Source organism: Mustela nivalis (assembly GCF_964662115.1).
Source record: "Mustela nivalis genome assembly, chromosome: 8".
NCBI lineage: Eukaryota > Metazoa > Chordata > Mammalia > Carnivora > Mustelidae > Mustela > Mustela nivalis.
Genome location: NC_139027.1, coordinates 120,495,945 through 120,521,913, shown reverse-complemented (window position 1 = coordinate 120,521,913; position 25,969 = coordinate 120,495,945). Strand labels below are relative to the sequence as shown.

The following is a 25,969-nucleotide window of genomic DNA, read 5'->3' as shown; positions in this document are numbered from 1 at the left end:
TGGAAATCTGAAGGAACATCACCAGTAGTCAGAGAACAGAGCAAATACCTAGACAGGTGACCCAAGACAGGTAGAGCTCTTCTGATGGTCAACTGGACTGGGGCTCCATTCCTTGCTGCCTAGGAGAGTGAGGGGCCTGTTCTCAGTGGGCCAGAAAAGAGAGGTGGTAACAAGGGAGGTGAGAGGCCAGGGCATATAGATCATGTACGGGAGTTGGGGTTTTGTCCTGATGGTGAGTAGTCAGGCTTTACAGGGAAGATACATGACTTAGATAAAGCACTGGGAAATGGGGCAAGGAGAAGCTAGGGACTGGGAGGCCGGTGAGAGGACAAAGCCCGAGTGAAAAAAAGTACTGTCCTAAACTAGGACAGGGAAGGAGAAGAAGAGGTGGACTCTAGAACCACCTCAAAGCTAGGAGAAACAGACTTGAGTGAGAAGCTGAAACCTGGACCTACCGCTGCCTAACCAAAGTGGGTCACAACTGCCTGATACTTAAGCCACTGAAGTATTCTCTTGGGGACAGGGACATCTGACCCTCCCCAACAACCCTATTGGCCATTTTTATCCCCATTTTAGCTGTGGAAACTAAGGCCCAGACAGACAAGTATTAGGCACCCTCGACAAAGCTCCCTAGCCAGGGGGATTGAGGGAGGGAAAAGAATAGGGTGAAACAGACTAGACCAGACTATGGCTGGGCAGGAGGGCCCAGGTACCGTAAGAAAACACAAACCATCCCATCTCAGAGCAAGTTGGGATCCAATCTCTTTATTGTCAGGGTACCCTCCCTGTGACCCTCCCCTCTCCAACCTATAGAAAAACCCCAAGCCTGGGAGTGTCCTGGGAGGGGAGGTAGAGTGTAGGGAAACCTCTGTGCTCTGCCCTCTGGCCTGGGCAGTGCCAAAAGGGAGGGCACTTGGGAAGGGGAGGCCAATAACTCCACCTGCAGAGGATGTGGCACTGGCTGGGATGTGTGGAGGAGGAGGTGCCTGCTGCCAGCTCTCCTGGGACCCGCTGGGGGTAGTCTCCAGGGGTGGGTGCCCAGCTTTAGGCCTGGTACAGTGCATGCCCTTCTCCTGCCGGTGGCCATCACTCCTGCCAGGCTGAGAAAGAGAGAGACAAAGGAGAGACTGAGGCTGAGAGGAAGAGCCCCCAGTACTCTTGATAACTAGGGTTGGGAAGACAAAGGGGATAATGGTGTTTGCTGTTAGCAGACAGACACATGCCTGCACTCTGGCTCTGGTCTTCTAATTTTCTGGACATGCAACTTTGGGTGAGTCCCTCCCTGTCCCTGAGCCTCCATTTCCTGACCTGAGCCCTGCATCTCATCTGTGAACTGGCTTCACGAAGTCCAACTTAGCCTCTTTGGCAAAACAAACCAGGAAGCTCCCAGAGGACAGACTACAGATACAGAATTTCCTAAACTGTCTGCTGGTGGAGCATCTTACAGCATGGATGTGTCTTATGCAAAGACACCTACGCTACTTTGAGACCTTCCTCCACCTAAACCTGTGTTAGCGTGAACATGGTCCCCAAAGGAATGGGGCAGAGCAAGGTGGTGGACATGGCCTGAGAACAGGCTTCGAGGCCACACACCACTGGACTCAAATCTAGGCTCCACTGATTACCACCTTGGGACTGGTGAGACACGTTACCGGGCTGCCCCTCTCAGTGCCTCAGACCCCACATCTGGTATGCCAGCCCCATCACAACCTTGCAGGGCTGGGACAGTTTCCTCCGGGCAGGATTAAGTCCCAGCCCCTAAGCCCAGCACAACCAACCCTCTCTGGTGATGAACAGCTGATTAGGAACTCGCCCTGACCATGCAGAGCCAAGACTACCGCTGCAGGAGGCTCCTGACTGACTCCCACATACTGAGGACCACCAGAGCCCCTGAGCTTGGCTAAAGCTGTTCCCTCAGATGCCTCTCCCTCAACCGTGAACAGGCTCAACTACATATTATCAGCTCTTCCACCACATCCTCTCTGACCTCCTGGCTCTCCAGACCCTCATGAGGCTCACACTAGAAACAGTTTGTGTCTTCCATCAGACTCAGAGCTCTTCAAGGGCAGAGGAGATGGACAACACGCCCGGAGTGCACCGAGGAAACCCCTGCAGGGCTGGACCGGCTAGCCCATCCATGGCTGCTACTCCCACAGCCTACCAAGCTCCCACCACAAAGGAACACAGTAGAATGGCTGAGGATGGGGGAGCCTTCCTCAATGGGCATAGCACGACCCTGACAGGTCTGTTTCACTTCACCCCCGTCCACCTGGACCCCCGTACCTGCTTACTGCAAGGCCCCATCCTCTGCGTCTGTGTCCTGGCTGTGCTCCTGATAGGGAGGAGGCAACAAGAAACCATTCATCACTTATTCCCAACTTTGAGTCGTCCCTGGAGCCCAGAGCACATCTGGAGGCCAAACTCCAAAGAGGGATAGAAAGCCAAGGGGAATGATTATGAACAGTCTCAACACAGCTGGCTTGGAATTCCAACAAGATGGTCTGGGGACCCCCCAGAAGAGAGAAGGGACCAGTCAAGGATGTTCTAGCTGCAGCAGGGGACACATTTCTGCATAGAAAGACCTTCTCAGACTGCAGCAGGCTGAAAGCCTAGTAGACTGGTGAGCTCCCCATCTTTGGGGCACCTAAGCCTTTGTTAGGGTCTTTACGGAGACTGCTATGCCTAGAGAGTAACTGGGTCAAAAAAGGAGAGATGAGGTAGGGGCATGAGGAGGAGGACCTCCTAAGTATGGTGGCCTCTGTCCTCCTGCCAGGACCCAGCATTGATGAAAAGGATAAAGTCTGGGCTTTAATTCTGGCTCAGCCCTTATTATTTAGAAGGCCCTGAGCAAGTTACTCTACTCCTCTGAGTCTCAGTTTCCTCACTGGGTAAAAGCTGGGAAGAGTAATACTTTGAACAGCGAAAGGCTGTTGTCCAAGTTAAATGAAGTCAGAAACTACAGGGCCTGGTGCTCATTTGAGTGCCTTTAGGTAAATGGCCACTAAGCACACAACTAACTTACACACTCAGAGTCTGGTCTACCTTGCTACTTTACATAATAATAAAGCTCCTTGCCAATGGCTTCCCAGTCTCTCTCTGAAAAGTTCCAGTAACAGAGAGCTCCCTCCATGACTCCATGCCTCTCTGCCCTTCTTTCATACTTTTAGAAAATCCTCAGGTAGGGTGGATACCCAACCTTCCAGTGGCTTCTCTAGGCAACCCCAGTCCTGCCCTCTGGAGCTCTGCAGACCGTGTGCACTCCCTTGAGCCCGATTCCTCCCTCATCCAACCTGTTCGGAAACCGAATCCAGACTGGGCCCTGGACTGAAGAGAGGTCTACCTCAGACCTCAGGGGGATTTTGGACTGGCAGTTGAAATAGGCATTCCCCTGCTCTTCTTCACAGGGCTAGAACCCCAGGGAAAGAGGAAGGCGGGAGCTCACAGGACCACCAACCAGCTCCGAGGCTCTGCTCTCCATTCCCCCCCACCCGCTGCCCTCCTGCAAGCCCCTCCTCTCCGTGCCCTCACCAGTTCTTCCTCACTGTGGGTCAGCAGTCCCTCCTCATCGCCGTCGTCTCGAGTCTGTGCTTCTCCCTGGGGCGTGCCTGCCTCAGAAGCCGTGTCCTCTTGGGGGGCTGGTGGCCGACTGCTGCCACCACTACTACCCCCACCACTGCCACTGCTGCTGTCGCCCTTCTTCTTGCCATCTTGAGGGGAAAAGGGTGGGAAGAAGGGAATAAAACTCAGCCCGGGGCAGCTTCCCAGGGCAGTATCTTACTAGAAACTAGGCCTCATCACAGTGGACCCAGGTGGCACTGACAGCCACAGCCCCTCTCTCTGCCCTACGCACTGTCCTCCCCACACTCTGCCCTATGCTCACTGAGCTGGGCAAAGACCCTTGGAAGCTGACCTGGGTTGGCCTTCTGCTCCTCAGCAATCTGCTCCAAGCGGCCCAGCAGAGCGTCGATGTTGGACTTGATCTGTGTCAGCTCTGTCTTGATGGTCTGCAGCTCACTGCTCTTTACTGGGAGTGAAGGGAGTAAAGGGCTGTCACCCAGGGGCTGGGAGCTTGACAATAACATAAGACCCCAACCCCATTCAATCAACTAGGAAGGCAGGCCAGTGGCAGGAACTGTCTTCACCTGCATTTCTTTGGCCAGAGAAAAGGCTAGAGCCGTCTGAGGCCATGCCTACAGTAACCAGCTGGCCTTTCTGAAACTGTGAACTTTCCCCTGACCTCTCAACTCCTGAAAGGGACTGGAGATGGATAAGAATGCCGGTGCAGTGTGCATCTGGGCAAGCATATGTGTTTGTCTTCGTGTTATAGGATGATGCCCAGATTTCAGGTGTATAAATGCAGGTCTTTTACCATCAGATTTTCTGGGTGCCTGACTACAGCCATGTGTACACCAGAATGAATGTGGAGTAGCAGGCCTCTGAAAACTTGTCCTTACTAGAGGAAAGATGACAGCTTCTCCTCACTGGGTTCCATGTCACAGCACTGGACATTTCTGTGTCCAACCCAAGCCCCTCCTCCTCAAAAGTCAGCCTTTTCCTCTTAGAAATGCATAAAAATACTCACTTTGTTGTGTCAGAGCTGCAGAGCTGTGGGAGATTTGTTCCTTCATCTATTTTCCAATGTAAAAATATGTGATTCTGTTATTTTACTAATAAGAAAAACAAAAAAGATCTAGGAAGATCTAGTCACTCACACTTGATCTTGGCTGAGCTGGCAGTAATGGCTGTGGAGCGGGCAAAGAGCTTGACAGGTATGGTGGTTTTGACGCGCCGGACCAAGGGGACTGTGACCCGGGGTCGCTTCACAGGGACGGCCCTGGGCACTGGCACAGGTGACAGGCGGCCCCGATAGTCGAAGAGCCTGTAGGGGCAAACGGGCCAGAGGCTGCAGCATGGCCTGTGGCCACCAGAGGGCACTGCGACTCTAGACCAACATGGGGCCCGTGGGCAACCTGTGCTACACACTTCTGCCTGCTCCCAACAAGTCCCGGGGGGAGGGGGGCGTAGGTGTTAAAAGGAAAGGCTTTTCGGACCTTAAAAGCTGTTGGGAGTCTCATTCCATCCACCCTTCCTGCCGGTCAGGTAGGGTCAAGGGCATGTGGGTGGTAATGGTTATAGCCCCAGTTCAAGAAAGGAGCCAACTGAGATGACCCCCCAGAAAGAAGCCTTCCCTAGATCTCCTGTATTACCTGACCTTCTGCTCACTCAACTGCCACCTCAACCTCTGGTCAGAGTTTGCAAATGTCCCTAAAGCAACGCAAATTGCCAGCTGGGAACAGAAAGATGTGGGAATAGGGTATCCCTAAGTCTGCCAGAGCCTCAGTTTTCCCATCTGCTTCATGAGGATGGCTCCAAATTCTGTGCCAAGACCCCATCCCTCCCAAAGGCTGCTGTGAGGGCAGAGAATGAGAACACTTGGTTAAAAACACATGTTAAAAGGTGTGATAGGTGGAAGGCCAGGGTGCTGAGACTCCAACCAGGAGCCTATGATCTCAGGGGCATGAGAATGGAGTTGGGCCCCCTTACTCACCCCATCCTTCTAGTCTACTTCAGAGATGGAGGGGAAGAGATCGGCAGAATATCAAGGTTCAGCAGCTCAAATCAGACCCCTGAGCTCCAAGACTATATAGACTGGCAACACACAGCCCTCTCCAAGAGGGTTCTTAATCCTGCCCATCAGGCAGAAGCTTGTAGGCTGAGGCGGGGGCGGGGGGTGTCTCTTGCACCACATCTGCTACTATTACCTTTCTGCAGGGAACAAGCAGCCTTAGGGGTACACTATGGGCTCACTTTTGAGACAGCCAGAAAACATGCCATCACTAGGCAATTCAATGTCCCATGGCTTGGCACTCATTTACTGAGAGAGTCCCTGTCCTGGGGTGGTGATGGCTGGAGATGAAGAGTCTCTGGGAATGGATCCAGTCCCGGACCCTGCATTTCTGCCCCTAAGGGGAGGGGGCGGCTCTGGCCTTGGTCAGAATCACTGAACCACAGAATCCCAGAGCTGGAGGAGCCCTGAGGGATCACTTGGTGCAAAAGCCCATTTCAAGACTGGGAGGGCATCTGCCCAAAGTCACACAATCCATTCAGTGGCAGAGCTGAGATTAGCACCCAGGTCTTCTGACTCCCAGGCTAGGGCATGTTCCACTACACCGTACTATCTCCTGAAACCATTCAGAGGTGAGAAAACCAAGGCTCTGAGAGGTTCTGTTCTTCCTTCCCATGGCCCAAGCAGGAGAGAGGAAGAGAGGGAGGGAGGAAGAAGTTTGGAACAGCCTCATCATGATTCAAGATCAGCCTCAAGAATGTGGCTGGTGCCATGGAATGGAGCCCACAGCTCAAGGCTGGGGTCTGATGAAGGATGGGACATAGGATACTGGGGACTAATTCAGACCTCCAAAGGACCGCTGGCCTCTTGGCTATAAATGAAAGGCCAGGGGCTTACACTGAGCTTTGAGGTCCCTTCCACCTGGCTGAGCACCTCCAGGAGGTAAGGAGACTAAATAGCAGGAGCGTGAGGGCTCAAACTCCCTGCACCTACTCCTGTAACCTCTTCTGTAATCCAGCATGCTAGGTTTACATGTCCCTTGCTATCCAGTCCCATCGAGTCCCACCCTAGGATTAGGAGGAAGAAGGGCAGCCAGAAGGCGGGAAACAGCGTGGGGTGGGGGAAAGCTCTGACCTGGGTACCTGCAGAACTAGACCCTAGTCCCAGCTCTGCCACCCATTTGTGAAGCAGCCTTGGGCAGATGCCTGTCCACACCTTTGGGCTCTGGTTCCCACTTGGAGGACTGAATGGGCTGCACCAGCAATCTCTCAGGACCCTTCCAGCTTGGCTGTTTCATGCCTGGGCACGCCCCTCCCCTGCTCACCTGTCGTAGAAGTCGTCCCGGTAGTAATCATAGTCAAAGCTGTAGCCACTGGGGAAACAAAGGGGAGAGGGCCAGGGCTTAGGGACAGCCATTCAGCCCACTCTCCACAGGCCCTCATCTCCAAACGCCTCCCCAAATTCTAGGCTCAGCACACTGTCGCCAACCAGTGTTTTCTCCCTCTCTGCAAAGAGGGACCAATCCCACCCAGATGGAGACAGACAAGACAGAGCGCCCCACCTGTATATGGCAGATGCTGCTCTCTTTAGCCCCTTAGGTCTGTTGGGCTTGGGCTCTCCAGCCATGTTGATATCTGTGTGGAGGGAGGAGGCACAGTCAGATGCTGGCAGCACATGAGCAGCGATTTCTATGTGCTTATGTGAGGTACATGTGGACTGTCCTAACTAAACGACCAACAGAGGTCTTCACACATTATTCACACCCACACATCACAGAGACAGGCCTATTTACAAATCAATATACATTCAGACACCCGCATGCATGCTCACAAGCATATCACTCACACGCATGCCATGGACATCATATGCACTCTCAGGTACACTCGTGCACATAAGGACTTCAAATATGTATCTTCATGTATATCTTCACACGTTCATGTATCCAGGTAATCAAGTCACACACAAAAATAACAACTATACTCCCAAGTGCGCGGAGACATGACTCCAACATCTATATAGATATAGATATGTATATGTATGTATATATAGGTATGTATATCTATATCTGTATGGGTATCACATATACATATATATCACCAAGGCCAAAGGCACATACTTCACCTTGTGCTCCCAGCCCCTCCTCCCACCTCTCATAAAAAGTTCTAACCTATGCTATCTATAGCCCAACATTATAGGTTATGCTAGTCCACTCCGTTCCTTTTTTCTTAGGAATCTGCAATTTAACTGGAACCACAAGAGATAACACAGAAGCAATTCTGAGAAGCTCCAAAATACTCCCCTCTAGGCAGATTTTATGACTATCTAATTTATAACTTACATGTAATTTACAACTATTTAAAAGTTATAACATTTCAGATAAAGGCAGTGGGTAGTAGCAAGGGAAACAGAAAAGAACGTAAGAGAGAAGCTAGAAAGTCATCGGTGGAACCCGCTCAGGAGAACACCAGGAGCAAGGCCAAGGAGAGACGCTTACCCAGGGTCTGCCCGGCCAGCACCCGCCCATTCTCTCCCAGCACAGCTGCCCGGGCATGACGCTCGTTGGCATACTGGACAAAGGCATAGCCTTTGTGCACAGAACAGCCGGCCACACGGCCATACTTGGAGAAAATGGTCTCCACATCTGACTTCTTCACCACAGCTGTGTTGAGGTTTCCGATGAAGACCCGAGAGTTGATAGACTTGGGGTCATTCTTGTTAGTTACGTTGCTTGTCTGGATCTTCAAGGACATGGTGGCCACCTGAAGAGAGAGAGCCACTGTGAAGCTGGGTCCCCCAGTTGGGCTCAAGGGCCACCCATAGCCCACATCCTGGCTAAACTGGAAGGCTTTGTGCCCTGCTACACATATACCCCTATAGCACCCAGCCTCCCCTTTTTGTAACTTACTAGACTGCTGACGTCACAGTCCCTCATTTGGTACTGGCAGAAGCAGAACCAGACCAATTCACAAGGGAGAAAATGCACATTCAGAGAGTACAATGTCAGTGAGCGACAGGGCCAGGATTTGAACCCTGGTCTCCCGAGTCTAATTCTTTTAAACCTATTCCTTCTTTAACGCTTATTGAGAAATGTTACCCCTTGCAGGATCTAAATTTGAAGACCTTCCATCATTTTTCTTCTGTTAATGTAGAACCATGGCAAAGAAGTCACAGGGAAATTGCAAGTAAAACCTGTTCCAGAACAGTTCTACATTATGAAAATCGCTCAGTCTGATCCAGACACTGACCTAGCTTTGGCTGTCTTTATTGTCACCAGTCATTTTTTAAAAGGTGAGCTAAACAAGCCTCCCTGAGCACTCACTGCAGGCTAAGGGTGACACGCAATATTGAGTAATCAGAAAACCCTATAAACAGTATTACTATTACGATTGTTGTATTTTATCAGAAACAGACCACAGTAAGTTCTTAAACTTGCCAGGAATGAGCACTCAAACCCAGGTCAGTTGGTCCCTACAGCCCATTTTTTTTTTTTCCCAGCTCTATCCCTTTCCGTCCCAGAGCTAAAGCCAATTTAAATACTATAATATTTACCAGAGAACTGTTTTTAATAAATTAATTTTTTAAAGTTACCCATTTTTACACTGACTCATTCAAATTTTGTTGTTTGCTTAGGTATCGTATCGCACCTACTCTTTGCTCTCTACACCCTGGCAATGTCTTTACCCCAAAGGACCATACAAATCTCTCCTACCCATGACACAGACAGGTTACATCAGAGGACAAGCTCCAGAAGGGAAAAAGAGGCTTGATGACAGTAGGAAAAGCCTAACATTAAGTACTGGTATTTATACTTCCTGGACCAGCCTTCCGCTCACTGGCACAGGACAACTCCCTTCTGGAACACTCCTATTTAAATACTCCTGCTGCTGAGCTACTACAGAAGGTGCTAAAGACCCCAAGCAGAAGGGGTCTTTAGCACCAGCCCAAGCTAACCGTAAACACCTGCCTACTAACCTAATCTTTTTGGGTAGAGGGAGTTTCTTTTCAGAGAATCAGAGCATAATACAAGCTGGGAAAGCCATATTTATTGCTCCACTAGGAGAAGAGACCCTTTTCTTCCATCCTTCCTGCCTGGAAGCTGGCATGTTCTGACCAGCAGATGGCAATGACTGCAAGGAAACCACAGGCTGGCCCTGAGAAGAACTGTGAAGAAACCTATTCCTATGGTGGGCTTGCAGTAGCTCCACGGATATACTAGGGTCACATGTGCACCATCCTAAGTAAAAGACAGGGGCTGAGAGGGCACTGCTATTGATGAAAGGGTTGGTGCCAGCTTTGGAAAGGGCCTGGAAGGGACAGACTCTTTTTTTGTTACTCAGTATACTTCTGCATCCAATCACCATTTTTTAAGCAGTGAAGAACACAAAAGACCTCACCCATGAAAACACTTATACTTACTGTCCATGTGCAGTAGAAAATGCTCCATGTATGTGGGTTCCCCTGGGGACCCCATTGCTCAGTTCTAATAATCCCTCTCCTACTTGGATGACAAGGCATTCCAATGTTAATTCCTTGTCCATCCATGGATATATACAGAAATTTGTGGGGCTCCTTCATGGCCATCAGATAACTCTCCTGGCTGATTCAGCTCAGAGGCATGAGGGGAGGGGTCACCTACTTTGGCTGGAAGGAACCAACCACTGGCCTGGGGTGTAGACCAAGATAGAAAGAGAGGGGATGATGGTTTAGACCTGTTGGTGACTACTACCTCAGCACTGACCTGGCAGGGACAGGACAGGTGCTACGTTCCCCAAGACCTCTATCAGCAGCCTCTAATACCACCAAGCTGTAAGCATTTGTTAAACACCTGTGTTTAGTGATACAACAGGATCAGCACTCACTCTTTGGCTGGTAAGTAAAGTTCAGGTTTGGCCATACTCCGTTTTTTCTCTTGTCACCTGGGGTTTGGGACCATGTACAGAAAAGGACTTTGCAAATGGTTAAAGCTCTTTATAGGATCTAATAATTGACTAGCTGAACTTCTCTGTTCTAGTAACACTGCCACAGTAAGGTGGATTCTAAATGAGGGTCAAAATCAGACTGGAGCATTCTGAACAATGCCAAGAAAAGGCAGCCAGAAGCCATGTCACACAAAGGCTACAAGAGAGTATGCCTGTGGCCATTCTGAGTGAGGCATCTGCAGGACCATGAAGAAATGCTTTCCCAAAGCATGCTCTAGGAACCAACCCCTCCCTATCTAATCAGCCCTCTATCTGCTTTCAAAGGCAGTCTCCAAGGGCTGTGTGTGCTGCTATTATGCATACTTCCTAAGCCCAAAGGGACAGCTGTCTGTGGGGATATGAGAAACCTTCTGTGTTTAAACATGTTTATGAGATTCCTGCAAGTGAGGGATCAACTTGGGGGTAGGAAATGAAGAACATGCCCAGATCAGCTCTTCTGGAACTGCTAGGTTCAAGTACAGAATCCCAAAGAGTCAAGAATTCTAAACCAAAGAGTCAAGAATTCTAAATTCAGACATGGTCTTCCAGGTTGTTATGAACCTTAAAATCTGTTAGTTTCACTTACAACCTTCAACTATTTAGACATATAGTATTTAAGTCTCCATCTGTACTCTGTTCTGCCTTGCAACTGTTAGGAGGCAAGCCTGATGAAGCCTGGGACACACACAGTAAGTGCCCAATAAATATTAGGAAGAAAGCAGTAACAATAGTGTCCCAGGAGCATAGCCCTACCTAAAAGGGGGGTGGTGCACAGACCACTGGGGTCGGAGGTCCCAGGCATCTCATTAAAAGACTAGAGTCTGACCCAAACACCCCCAACAGACCAACCACCCCCAATTCAATCTTCCCCACGCCATTCTTTGTTGGTTTTCGCAGGCTTCCCCCTAGCTTACGAGTAGGAATCCTAGAAAATATTGACGTCCTATTCAGCAGCAGCAGCTTGATTTGATAAGCTATTTCCCCGTGGGCCAAGCTCTGCCTCACAGATTAGCTGTGTAATTGAGAGCAAGGTGTCTACAGCCCCTAGAGGCCCCATGCTTAGCACTGAGCCAAGAAAAGGTGGGTAGAGAGACTGTTCTTGATGGTGGGAGAGAGAGGAAGAAAGAACCAGACTAATCTCCAGAGACTTCTGCAATGTCAGATTAGCAGGGACTTCAGTGAACAAGGAGTTTATAGGCCCTCGCTCTGAGGAACGGAGGGGAATGGACTTGGCCACAGTGCCCCAGCCCATGAGTAGCAGGGCCAAGAATCCCACTGTTCCTTTAAGTCTAGGGTTCTTATATTCCCTTTCTTCTTTTGGGAGGGCGAGAGACAACCCTCAGGACAGTGAGGGGCTGGGAGGGAGCAATCCAGATATGCGCTTTTTTTTTTTTTTTTTTTGAAGATTTTATTTATTTGACAGAGAGCGAGCAAGGTCACAAGAAGGCAGAGGGGCAGGCAGAGAGAGAGGGGGAAGCAGGCCTGATGAAGAGAGCCTGATGCGGGGGCTCGATCCCAGGACCCCGAGACCATGACCCAAGCCGAAGGCATCTAGATGCTTAGCCCACTGAGCCACCCAGGCGCCCCCAGATATGCTATTTTTAAGGAAAACCAGGGACTGGCTCCCAAGTATGTGTCTTTACCTTTACCTGCTGGAGAAACAATTGCTGCATAAAAGCTGGGCCCTTAAGCTAATTAAAACCCACCAGAGACGCATGCTTTGAAATGCAATTTACAGCTAGAAGGGATGGGCTCACTTCTCCAAGCTAATAAGAAACAGAGGAAATCTGGCAAAAACAAATCGTTTTTCTCAGCTGAAACATTTTAGATGGAAGCTATGTTTTAGAAACCAAGAGCCAGCCTGAACACACGGTAAAGTGACAAGGCTTTCTAAAGGTAGAAAAACCCTGAAAAGGTATGACCGCCCCTGAACTCTGGGTAAATGAGACCCCTCAGAGAACCATCAAGGTTAAGAAGAGCCAAATTACTCAGTGTCAGAATTTACATATCCAACCTTATCTAATACAACAGCCCTGTGAGGAGGTATTTTAAATACGGGAAGGAAGACTAAGAGGCCAAATAATGGGTTAATACAGCAAAGCCAGAAATGGAACCCAGGTCTGTTTGACCTTTGACCATAGCACCTATTCAATAGAGATGCCGTGGGTACTGAGTGGGTACTGATCGCCAAGGTGAGAGACTACATCACCCTGATTAAATGACAGCCTCTCTCCTTGGTCCTCATCCCTTTCCCTTTCTACTACAACATCTCATGTCTGCACAGGATTTTATTTTATTTTTAAAGATTTTATTTGTTTATTTGACAGAGAGATCACAAGTAGGCAGAGGCAGGGGGAGAGAGAGGAGGAAGCAGGACCCCTGCTGAGCAGAGAGCCCAATGTGGGGCTCAATCCCAGAACCCTGAGATCATGACCTGAGCTGAAGGAAGAGGCTTAACCCACTGAGCCACCCAGGTGCCGCTGAACAGGATTTTCGTAAACAAAACCAGTTTATACTCTTGATCCAGACACTGTCAGTCTCATCTAATAGATGAAAAGCTGAGGTATCAGCAAGGTAAGTGACTTACTTCAGAAGGCTATCCAACCTAGTAAAGGGAGTAGCTAAGGGACTTGAATCCAGACTTCTACACACCATTTCAGCAACTGTCCCAGGCCTCTGGCTCTGCCATGTCAATCCTTTCACTCTCCCAGTTCTGGCTATCAGGTTCAAGTCTAGTCTTCAGCATGACCTCTGAGGCACTTAGCCATCAGAACGCCCACTGCCCCAACTCTGTAGTTCCTCCCTGACACTGGATCTCTTCTTCTTAAAAACACCAATTTCAAAAGAAGAGCAGCTGCTCTTGGTTCTGATGCCCCCCAGTGACTATATAAAGCCTCTGTCTAGGCCAGTCCTGCTCAAAAGCTCTGGCCTTATTCTCTAATGTGCAGATAAGGATCACACAAGCTTGTGGCCAGACCTCTGCCCTTAGTTAACTCTAGAGATATTGGGTGGTTTTGAATGAAAATAAATACCAGTGATGGTGAGGCTATTTCTGGAGAAAGCCAAGCAATTAGACTGATCAGTGCCCAGGGCCTCCTTGGTCCAGAGGCTCCTGGTTAATAGGCGGCCAAGGATGACAGAACATCTATTAATCTCATTAAACTCACCAGGCCCCAGCTCATTAGCATTGCCCAAATGATCATTACTGGCCAGACAGGACTAATTTCCCAAGGAATGCTCTTTAGTTCCTGACAATTCCCACTTCCCTGAGAAACCCTAGCCCCCAATATGTGAATAGTGGCGGGGAGGGGTGTAGGGGTGAGGGGTCTAGGCTACAGGTTCAGCAGGCCTGGCCTGAGCTCTGATGTGTGACCTGCAGCAAGTCACACCATTTCTCTGAGCCTTATCATGCTTCTTCTGAAAACAGGAATAACCTTTGTCCTGATTACCTTTCAGATTGGATATAAAATCAAATAGGCTAATCAATGTGAAAGTGCTCTGTTACATCTGTAACATACTCTAAAAGGATAAAGGAATGTAGTTATTATTACCCAATTCCTATCCCCTTCACTCATCAACAAACATTTCCTAAATATTCCCCTCTGTGCTGGCACTGAGGAGATGCTGGGGAAGAGTACTCACAGGCCTGTCTTCTGCTTCCTTTTCAACAAAGCCCACTTTTCAGGAACCTGTTTCTTTCTTTCTTTTTTTTTTTTTTTTCATATTTTTTTAAAGATTTTTTATTTATTTATTTGTCAGAGAGAGAGCGAGCGAGAGCGAGCACAGGCAGACAGAATGGAAGGCAGAGTCAGAGGGAGAAGCAGGTCCCCCGTGGAGCAAGGAGCCCGATGTGGGACTCGATCCCAGGACGCTGGGATCATGACCTGAGCCGAAGGCAGCCGCTTAACCAACTGAGCCACCCAGGCGTCCCCAGGAACCTGTTTCTTAACTGTTTCTTAACAACAAAGGGGGAAATGCACCTAAAACAGTAGAAAATAGGAGATGTAAACTTGGGACATGTCCCTTAAACTAAGTCTCATTCTTCAATTGCAAAATGGGAATTATACCAATGCCCACGATTAGGATTAGAGATAACAGCTATAAAGTGCCTGATACGATGGCTGGGACCAGTAGGTATTTACGTAAGAAACTCAAATGCCCTGGGCCCAATGAAAACTCTAGATCATTCGCATTCCAGCCCTATGTTCTTTATCCTAATCATCTTCCAGTGCTCCATACTCTGCCTGAGAATAGGGGAGTCGGGGGTAGAGGGCCTACACACACTCTCTCCCTTGTCCTAGTGTCTGGAACCAAATCTAGAAATTTCATAAAGGTGCACCCCCAACCCATGCCAGATTTGACAGGCACTACTCTAAGGAGCTGGGCGGGGTGTCAGGCCTTCTCAGCCAGTGACTCATTCATCAGCTGTACCATGAGATTTCTATTCCTATACTGTATTATTGGTATCAGCATCTGACAGGCACTGAGGGGAGACCCCAAAGCAGAGGCAGGACTGGGGCCTCAGTCACCTTTCCCCACAGAGTACCTGAGTATATATCCTATCTTCCCTCTATCTTGCACCTTAACTCTACCAGACTGTAGCCTCAGGCTGAGGCTGTTAACACTGGTGACAAGCAGCCCTTCTAGCTATGGAGAAACAGGCAGCAAGGACTGGGTTAGTACAACCCTGGGCCTTCATGGGACCCAAAAACAACTGTCAACCTCTTTTTGTCAAAGGAAGTCATCCAAACACTACCTACCCATTCAATCATAATTATAGCTATCCAAATACTCACTGGGCCAACTCATTCATCCAGCACCTGGTTGGGTACCTGATCTCAAGAACTCCCAGTACATCAAAGGGACATCCACCAGGACCACAGAGCACATGTGCCCTGGGCTCTGGAATCCACTGCCCCAGAAGCCACCAGTCCAGGATATCAGAGAATGGGAAGGAGCACTATAGAAGGCTTGACAAAAAGGGACTATGTTTAAGGTGAATTCCAACTGGGTGGTGATATGGAGAGAGGCTATGCCTGACAGGAGGAACTGTGTGTGGTAACAATGTATAAAACATGCCCCCCCTTTCTCCTTTCTGCTCCCTGTTCTACCCTCGCTCCTGCAAGTATATGCGGGGTAGGGCTGGAAATAAATGTTTGAAGTAAGAGAATTTCTTCAGTGCTGCCTCCTCTTCCTTGATAGCTACATACTAATTCCTGTCTTGAGGAAGAACAAAAAGGGAATACACAATTCAATATGCAGTAGCCTTATACTAGGCACTGTGTTGGAAGTTTTATATGACCAAAACCCAGTCATTCTTCAGATGAAGAAACTGAAGCTCAGAGAGAGCTTAAATAATTTGTCCACAGTTAAGTGGCATGATTAGGAATGAAAAGACCCTAAAGCTTATCTGCTGCTAAAGACTGTGCTCTTCCTACTCCATTTAGATTGCTCCCACTGACCTGCCCTCTTCCCATAGGAAGACTGAACTGGCTTTACTGCCGCTGGGCTACATGACTCAGGCTCTGGAGCACTTGACCACAAAAGGCCCTTTCAGGGCTAACCATGTGACTGTGACAATCATTACCAACACTTGCTGAGCACTTTTCTTCTGCTGTGGGGTAGGTGATGGTGTGTATTGTGCTCATTTCACGGATTAGGAACCTAAGGGTCAGAGCTTTGTCTTACACAAGCCAGGAAATGGCAGAGATGCCGATCAGTCTATTTGAGACCAGAGCTGGTGCTCTAACCTTGGCCCAAAATGGCTTCCATGCTAAGCACACCCTGTACTGCCAGAAGGTCAGCTTTTAACATCTTCTGATCCTTTGGGCATAAATGCATGGGGTTCTTGCTGAGGGCATACTCTCACGTCCAAGAGCCAGTAAGCACTTGCTGTGAGCTTGGAGAATGTTCCCCCGCCCCCTTCCTATTGCTTAAGGGGCCGGCTCCTCACAGTGATAATGTGGCAAGATTAGTCACTGCTTGCTGTTGGTTGATTATAGCTATTCTTTTCTGTAAATGAAGTTTAAAAGTCATCAAAGGGTCTGTCAGCTGTGACTTATGAGCCTCTTTCCCGCAGGGAAGTCAGGCAGTGACAAATGCCCCTCTCGTTCTGCCATCCATTATGAGTCGGAAGGTGCCATGTTCCAATTACTGGAGATCCCAGTGGAGCTCATGGAAAACCCTGTTCCAAGCTGCGGCCATTATTCAGGCCTGGCAGCGCTGCCAGCAGGGTTACCCTCGGCCCAGGCCCCACTAGTAAGAATGGAGAAGAGCATGTTTCTGATTTTGTGAGCCAACCCTTACTATCCCTCACCTGTGTTATCCCCGGTGGGTTTATCCTAGACATATTTCACAAACAAGTAAAAACATGGGTACCATGTGGGTGGTCTCAAAGTACCTAGGATCAAGAATACCCAAACAAACAGACACGAGGAAATAAGGTCATGCTGCCAGGTGGAGAAGGTGGGGAATACAAGGATGCTCAGGAGGGACAGAAGAGAAGGTATGTAGGGTATTCAAAGAAAGGAGTGACTGAAGGGGCCCTTTCAGATCATGTAATGTGATCAACTACCTCAGTTCTCAATACTCGTTATATGCCAAGCTCCATCCAGCAAATGCTGAGGGACCAAAGATGAATGAAACATAATCCCTGCTACTGAAGGTGGATGAGATAATTCAGGTCTAAAGAAGTGACTTGCCCAAGGTCATAAAAATAAGTTAGGGTCAGGGATGGAATGAGAAAGTAGTCTCCAGACCTCTTGTGAAATAGAGAAAGTGGTGACAGCGAGTCTGGCGTGGAGACAGGGAATCTTCTTATGTGCCAGGCTCTTCATGAAGAACATGACACAATAGTTCAGAGTGTCAGCTCCTGGGGCACGTGGCCGGCTTGGTCAGAGGAGCATGTGACTCCCGATCCTGGGGTTGTTTCAGCCCCCTGTGGGGTGTAGAGATTACTTAAATAAATTTAAAAAAAAAAAAAAAAAAAAAAAAAAACTTAAGAAAGAGTGCCAGCTCCTATCCCAGTCCCACCTACACACTTCCTAAAGGTTTGACTTCTAGCAAGCCCCTGAGTCTCAGAAAAATGGGGATTTAGAGTAGTGGTGAGGATTAAACAGGATAATGCACATTACAATGGCAGGCACATATTAAGTATCCCAAAATGTTCTTTATCATCAGGTAATTCCTGAAACAACTCTTTGAGGTAGACATTATTCATCTCATTTTATGGATAAGAAGACTGAAGCCCTTTTTCACTTTGTCACACTAAATAAGCCAGTGCTTCTCTGAACTACATGTGGTGAAGAACCACTTTGTTTGTTTTGCTTTTTAGACTTCCAATCCATTACAGACAAACACATTTGTGAAATACAATAAAAATGTCAAATTATTGGTTTCTGGGCACTTTCAATTTCTAGACTTACCACGACCCCCAACAGTTGCGGACTCGCATCCATTCAGTGGGCTATACTCTAGAAGGACAGCTCTAAGGAACTCTTATTACCCACCCCCATCAACCTCTATGAAAATCAAAGAAAGAATGGGTTATTTTATTTCATTTCTTTCCAATCCTTTTAGCCCAATTCTTTTAGACTTTGGTGTTAGACTGATCTACAAAACGATCCTAATCTTTTTCCTTTTTGCTTCTCTCAAGAAAGAGAGAACAGGGTAAGCAGGCCAAGGATAGTAAGTTCAAGGACGTGCCACCGAACACTTCAGGAGGTGATTTATCTTGGTCATCTACTCTAGGTCATGCTATATCCTGCAAGGGAAGATGATCTAGGCTGTCTGAGAATGCCACAACCTTCCTGAGGCCTGGGATCTGAGAGGAGAGTATATTCCTGAAAAGGCTGGTACTTCTGGAGCTTCTCTCCCTGATACTAGATGACATTAGGAAACTAGCCAGGAAGGGGAGGCATGTTGTACCTTTCACAGTCTTATTATCATGGCAGCTACAGAGCAGTCTTCCCTACCCTAGGGAGTTTCTTAAAAATAAGATGGAAAGATTCATTCTCCCAATGCTGCCATATACCCAAGAGTATGACTGGCTGAAGAAGGTAAGCAGCCAAGACACCACAGTATACCTTGAAATTTTCCAGGAGTATGGCCCAACTCTCATCACCATACAAAACTTTCTGTTCTGAGCCTATGTCACGCTATCTTTCAGCATAAACCAAAATAGAGTAGCTCATAGGATATGGTGTAGAGAGGAGTATTAACCTGCTGCTGTGAGGAGGGGCTTGTCACCAAGTAGGAGCCAAAAACTGCATGTTTATTCCCACATAAGAAGCCATGTAATCTGGTCAAGAGAGCAGACTCTGAGGCCAAAACACCTTCATTCTGTCATTGAATTAGCTATGTGACATGACCTTTGGGTAGTGTCTTAAGTTCTTAATGCTTCAGTTATCTCACTGTAAAACGGGGGCAGCAAAAAGTTTCTCTGGGGTTGCTGGAGAGTAAAATTTAATGTGCCAAGAACAGTGTTTGGCACATTACAAAGTATGCAAATATTAGCTACTGCTGCCACTGTTGCTATCGCTGGAACCTGCAAGAACTCCTCCTTGTGAGTATTAAAGGCAAGGTGGTGGACTCTGCTGTGATAATGTCACCCAGAACAGAACTGTGATGAAGAACACTAGCACTATAGATACAATAATCTCTTCAGGTGTGTCACCAAAACACTAGTATTTAGAAACGTGTCTTGAACTTAAAAGGAATTATATAAGTAGACACTCATTAAGTGCTGAATGAGGGGCACTTGAGTGGAACAGCTGGTTAAGCATCAGAGACTCATACTGGCTAAGATCATGATCTTGGGGTCTTGGGATCAAGTCCCAAGTCAGGCTTGGTGCTCAGTGTGGTCTGCTTGAGATTCTCTCTCCCTCCCATTCATGTGCACTCTCTCTCTCTCAAATAAATCTTTAAAAAAAAAAAAAAAAAAAGGTGTTGTATGAATAAATGAGTAAAGCAGCATCCCTCCCACCCCCACCCCCTGCAAGAGAATACAACTTGAGAAGTGGGTCAGGAAGAGGCCCCTCCCTAAGTAAAGATTTCAAAAGGCCTCTCTGTACCTTAAGGACCCAGAAGGCAGGTTAAGCTTCTCTTCTGGGCAACAGGGCCCCAGGGCCTGACAGTATAAGAAACCTCTACTTGCTGCTCATTGTTTGTGTCTCTAATGTAGCCTCCACATCCTGTGGCTACTCTATTCTGAACGAGGCTGCAGAAGGCTGTGCCATGGTAGTGCATGTATATTATCCCCATTTTCCAGCCTACCTCAGAAGTAGTAAGGGATATGAGGAACACAGAGAGGGAGGAGGGCTAACACCTCTCAAGATAGGGCCTGTAATAAGTTAAAACAGCAATAGGGGATTACCAGCTTTGGATTTCTGCTTGCCTGTGGAGCTCTGGGTCCTGAATTCCACCTCCACTAGCTGTGTGAACTCGGGAAGGCACTTCTCCTCTCTGAGGTTCCCCATATGCAAAATGGGATAAAAATCCCTGCTCTACAAACTTGCAATGCAGGCTGTTGTGAGGGTCAACAGAGATAACATAAGTGTACTCTTTTACATGAGATGTGCTTCATAACTATGGACCGGAGTACAGCGTGGATGGACTGCTGCTGCAGGTCTTCCTAGACAGAGGGACCTGGGCAGGAAGCCAGGCGGCTGGAGGCAGGGTGTAAATGGTGCACAACCTGGCACTTCAGCCAAGCACTGTGCCCCTCAGGTCTAAGGAGAGTTGATTAAATCCTTTCATGTGGAATCAGTATTTTGCTCATTACAACAATCTTTCCTCGAAATACTGAATTCTACCCCTCGTGGCCCCAAGAAAGCTTGATCCTGAAGACAGCACATAAACTGACATATATATGTTTTTCCTATTTCCTACATTCAGACAGAAGGGAAGAAACCTGACCTCTCTACAAGATGCCAATCTAAATGCATCTTAGAGCTCACTCTAAGCATGACCCCACAGTTCCATATGTTTGGACCAAAGGGGACCACTGAGAGTGATATCACAGTCATAGCCACTCTGCCTTTGTCCCTCTGGTAACAAATTAACTCCATAAACATCTAAGCATCCGGCTCTTGAGTGATAAAGCAAGTGTATTCCTGCCACCTCCTGTTTAAAACTCTTCAGAGCCTTCCCACCACCAAGATTCAAGTTCAACTCCTTTAATGTGGCTTAGAAGCCCCTTCATGAGTTAAGGTTTTCAAATTCAAACACAATACTCTAAGGGGTTGTAGGTCACACACTCACTTTACAAATGAGTAAACCCCACTTCAGAAAGGCCAAGTCAATTACCCACAGTCATACAGTGAACAAGTCGACATGAACTGGGTACTTCTGAAGGGCTGGGTATCAGACTTCAAAGTACAGAAAGTCTAAAACCACCTTTTCTTGGACAAGGCTATATGGGACAAGTATGGGGACAGGGCATCATTTAGCTCAGACAAACCCTTCCTTTCAGGGAGCTGCTTAGATGGTGTCCCCTGCTGGAGGCTGTCAATCTGACCACTTACACCCTCACAGCAGCACCATCATTAATAAACTTGGCATAATGATCACAGTGTCTGTTTGCATGTAATAGCATACCTAAGCTCAAGAGGCACTGATGCCACGTACATCAACTATAAGCCAACAAAGGAACCACAAGAACTTGGGGTGGGAGGGGAAGCCACCAAGACAGCAAGCATAGCATGCCAATACCTAACGAACTTCTAAACTAGTCAGTTCAACTCATGATGACAGAAGCAACTGTGATACCTATGGTCTTTTCCCCTGTCATCGCCTTAGAAAGAGTTAACAAACCCTTTCTGGTCCCTTTCTCCTCAAAAAAGAGATACTACACTAAGCAAGTTTCTACACTCCAATAGTTGGATAAAAAAAAAAAAAGTTTACCCAAAACCTTAATAGAGGTCTCAGCTGTGGAGTAAAATCATGGGCAATTGAACAGAAAAACCAGGATTTAAATTCAGGTAGTGCATGTATATTATAACCTACTTATTAGCCCTGTAACCTTGGACAAGTCATGAAACTCCCTGAGCCAATGTTCTCTACTAAGCATATACTGCACCCATATACTGAATCATCCATCCCCTCATTCACATAGTAAACCAAGGTATGCTAATTTGGCCTGCTCAAGATTTTTAGAATGTAGCCCTGCTTCCACTCTTATTACCACTCCCTGAACTCATCCTCCACACAGTCACTGGAGTAATATTACCACATCACTCCTTTGCTTAAAACTGAAATTAAAGTTTTGTTTTATTTTAAAATTCTTAACCAATAATTTGGATATTTGTACTATTTAGTGTGTTTATTTTTTGAAATTACCATAAGGAATCACCTAAACCCCTATTCCTCTCTAGGATGGAATTCCTATCAGCATCTTGGTATAGTTTCTTCCAGTGTTTTTCCTTTTGCATTATATTTGGAATTCAGAGTTAAATCGTTTATCCAATTTTGTAGCCTAATTTTTCAATTAACATTATAACATATACAGGTTATAACATATTTGTCTTCATTGCTGCATAGTTTTCAATAAGCCCCATTTTTTAGGACTACTGTTTTAAGTAACTCATAGTTTTCTCCTGAGTGAACTTATTATAGTTTAGACTGGTTGTAGTCAGGTGATCATTTATGCTTCTCCCAATTTCTCATCATTATAAAAATAACATCATCAAAGGTAAAGTTTATTCTATATATTTGATTATTTCCTTAGGACAGATTCCCAGAAGTGGAATTACTGTGTCAAAATGTATGAACACTTTTAAGGCTCTTGAGATACACTGCCTAATTGCTTTCCAAAAATGCTGTACCAATTTATACTGCTATCGCCAATGAATGCCACTTTCTCTTTTTCCTTAAGATTAGAGAAAGAGAGAGAGAGCGCAAAACAGCATAAGCGGGATGAGGGTCAGAGGAAGAGGCAGACCTCCCACTGAGCAGAACCCAGGACCCTAAGATCAGGACCCGACTTGAAGGCAGATGCTTTACTGACTGAGCCACCCAGGCACTGTGTGAATGCCACTTTCAGGGCAACCTTACCAGAACTGTGTTTTACAATGTAGGGGCAGAAAAAGGAAGAAAAAGGCAAATCCTCATTGTTGTTTTCATGTATATGTGAAGATAACAATGTCCTGTGTTTATTAGTTTTTGAGTCTATAGGGTTTTGTTTTATTTATTTATTTATTTATTTATTTTTAAGATTTTATTTATTTATTTGACAGAGAGAAATCACAAGTAGATGGAGAGGCAGGCAGAGAGAGAGAGAGGGGGAAGCAGGCTCCCTGCTGAGCAGAGAGCCCGATGCGGGACTCGATCCCAGGACCCGAGATCATGACCTGAGCCGAAGGCAGCAGCTTAACCCACTGAGCCACCCAGGCGCCCCGAGTCTATAGGGTTTTAAACGCCAAAAAGAAGTTATATAGATTCCTAGGCAGAGGTATAATATGCTGAAAGTTATTTATCTGCTCATCTATCAGAAAACCATTTATTTTGCACATATTACTGCCAGACACTATACAAAGTATAGATGAACAAAGTACAGAGAATTCACAGTCCAGTGGTAGAGATCTCAGAAAAACCAGAAATTAAATTTCATCTTGGTAAGGGCTATGACAAGAAGACTTAGGAACTCAAAGGACAGGAGAAAGTGAGAGAAGTCCGAAAGGACTCATCAGTTCTGATCCTGAGGCACCTGGGTGACTCAGTTGTTAAGCATCTGCCTTTGGCTCAGGTCACGATCCTAGGGTCCTGGGATCCAGCCTCACATCAGGATCCCTGCTCAGCGGGAAGCCTGCTTCTCTCTCTCCCACTCCCTGTTTGTGTTCTCTCTCTCAGGCTCTCTCTGTCAAACACATAAATAAAAAATCTTTAAAAAAAAGGAAGTTCTGGGGGCACCTGGGTGGCTCAGTGGGTTAAGCCTCTGCCTTCTGCTCAGGTCATGATCTCAGGATCGAGCCCCGCATCGGGCTCTCTGCTCAGCAGGGAGCCTGCTTCCCTTCCTCCCTCTCTGCCTACTTGTGATCTCCATCTGTCAAATACATAAATAAATAAATAAAATCTTTAAAAAAAAAAAAATTTAGTTCTGATCCTGTCCAGAGGGATGAGCTAAAGTCAGCCCATACAAAAATGAGAGAGAGAACATTTAGGAAAGAGGAACATGAGCAAAGCTGGTAGCTAAACTGAGTGTCCAAATTCAGGGAACAATAATATGTACTGTGGTTTGGCTGGAATGCAAGGAAAGCAGAGAGCCTGGCAGAGGCCAGGTCAGAAACAGCCTTGCAGGCCCCCGAAGAACCTAGCCTTTGGGAAGCCATCACCCACTCCTATGTCACATGCAGGACAGTGTTCAGTAAGGAGGCACTCCTAAGTCCCTACAGCTCTTGACAGTCTGAGCCACATAAGTCAATCCCCTGAACATCCCATCAGTGTTGACTCCTTTTTGTCTCATGTATCTCTCTTCTCTCACCAAGCACCATAAAACTTTTGGGGTACTTTTCACATCACCTAGTATATTATTAGATACATGGCAGGAACTCCAATAATGCTCATGGATCGATTAAGTAGAGGTACTTCATGCAATTATACACACAACTCATAGTGCTCTTGCTGCCCTGGCACAGCCCCTGCCAACCTCAGCAGAAGCTCGGTCACTGCCTCTCTTGGCAGATGTCCTGCCTCAGAAAGCTACCTCCCCCTTCTTGCTCATTCTGCCAAACAAAAAAAATGAGCCCGGGTATAAGAAGCTATAAAGTCTGTGATAACTAAGGAGCACACAGGGTGGCTGGAGGGGAGGCCTGAGGGACATAAATCCTTCCCCATTGTACATTCCTCAAGCCAAGGACTCCCTCAGCTCTGCTGGCAGTTTTGGAACACCATCTCCCCCCCCCCCCCCCCCCCCCGCTCACCATAAAAAATAAAACAGGTTTTTCCAATTGAGCATGTTAAAAGTCTCCTTTGAGCAGCTGCTGACCTTTCTCTAAGGTATTACCTACTTTCTACATTAATAACAGCTGCTTTAATGAAGACAAGGATATTAATAGGATGATTATTTCAACAATTAATGTAATAGTTAATAGTCATTCTTACCCTGCTAGTTGTGGTATGAGCCATGGGCAGTGGGATCTGATGTGCCGGCTAACATCCACCTTACACAGCTGTATTCAAATGGTCTGTTTCTGTGCTATCTCCTCTCCTACACTGACTGTGAATTACTGATGGCAAGGACCACACTCTTTCGTTTCTGCATGCCCTCTGCCTTTCAGGATAGGCCCTGGCCCAGAGTGGGAGCTCAGGGAGTACTTGCTGAAGTGAACTTCATGTACCACTGCCCCTGCCACCCCCATCGTCCATGCCTCTTTTAAAGAAGCAGGCAGTACAGAGAACATAGCCAAAAGAGTCCAGAGAAAGAGAAAGGTAGCCTTTCTCTAAGGGCCTAATCCACCCCAACCTTTAGAAAAGTCTGTTATATAATGTAATAAATAAATATTATGATATATTAATTGATTATGTAACAGATGCACTGCTAAGTATTTTACTTCTCATTTGTACAAGTCTTTGAGGTAAGAATTATAGGAAGGTCTCAAGAACTCTTTCTGAGGCCCTTCAGAAGAATGACTTTGTGGAGTTAGACAACCTGGGCTCACATCCTAGCTTTGCCATGATCCTGGATAAATGACTTAACCTCTCTGGGTCTTAATTTTCTCATTTATAAATGGAAATAATATTACAGTATCTTCCCCAAAAGGTTGTTATGAGAATTTAATGAGATCATGCACCATCGAGTTCAGCATTCAGGAATTTCCTAAATTAAAGTACTATTGACCCCACTGTTCCAAATATCATACTCTTCTTGTTGAGTAAGGTTAAGAAAGAGATTGCTTCATCAGTAAAGCAGGACCAGAGCCAATTTCTGATGTGGTGACAAAGGCTAGGGCAACGAGTAGTTCTCTGAGCACAAATCCACTGATGTGATGCCCCTGATGAAAACTCTTCAGAAAAGCCTTTGTTTCCTACCCCCCAAGCAGATCCAGTCATTTCCTCCTCTGGAACCCAATATCCTCTACAGATCTCTGCTGCAGCAACATTTGCTGCACTTTTGTATTCACACACCTGTCTCTCTCCAGGAGACTCTGAATTCCCTGAAGACAGAGACTCTTCCATTAATCTTTGCAATCCGAGCCTCTGGCACTGCCCTGGCAGCCAGTAGATGCTCAGTGAAATTCTGCTAATAAAGAGGTAAAAGAATCCTAGGTGAATGCTGTTTCAGTAAATGGTTTCTCAGTGCTCCCGACAGGGCAAAAGTAAACTGTACAGGGCGCCTGAGTGGTTCAGCTGATGAAGCGGCTGTCTTTGGCTCAGACCATAATCCCAGGGTCCTGGGATTGAGTCTCACATCTCACCTCTGGCTCTCATGAATAAATAAGTAAAATCTTAA

At 47.0% G+C, this 25,969-nt stretch overlaps 1 protein-coding gene across 14 annotated transcripts in view; it reads right to left on the bottom strand.

Annotated features, from left to right (window-relative positions):
* Positions 1-749: 749 nt before the first annotated feature.
* Positions 750-25,969, bottom strand: part of RALY (RALY heterogeneous nuclear ribonucleoprotein) — an 81,668-nt gene continuing 56,448 nt past the window's right edge. For 8 of the 14 annotated variants that reach the window (XM_082746068.1, XM_082746059.1, XM_082746072.1 and 5 more), the window contains 8 exons: positions 8,061-8,325; positions 7,128-7,200; positions 6,891-6,938; positions 4,713-4,879; positions 3,911-4,024; positions 3,529-3,707; positions 2,284-2,332; positions 750-1,100 (listed from right to left, as the gene is read on the bottom strand). In XM_082746068.1, the coding sequence (XP_082602194.1) occupies positions 2,288-2,332; positions 3,529-3,707; positions 3,911-4,024; positions 4,713-4,879; positions 6,891-6,938; positions 7,128-7,200; positions 8,061-8,316 (882 nt within the window). In that variant the 5' untranslated portion in view covers positions 8,317-8,325 and the 3' untranslated portion in view covers positions 750-1,100; positions 2,284-2,287. The remainder of the gene's footprint in view (positions 1,101-2,283; positions 2,333-3,528; positions 3,708-3,910; positions 4,025-4,712; positions 4,880-6,890; positions 6,939-7,127; positions 7,201-8,060; positions 8,326-25,969) is intronic. The other 6 variants (XM_082746060.1, XM_082746067.1, XM_082746064.1 and 3 more) reach the window with 1 other exon arrangement.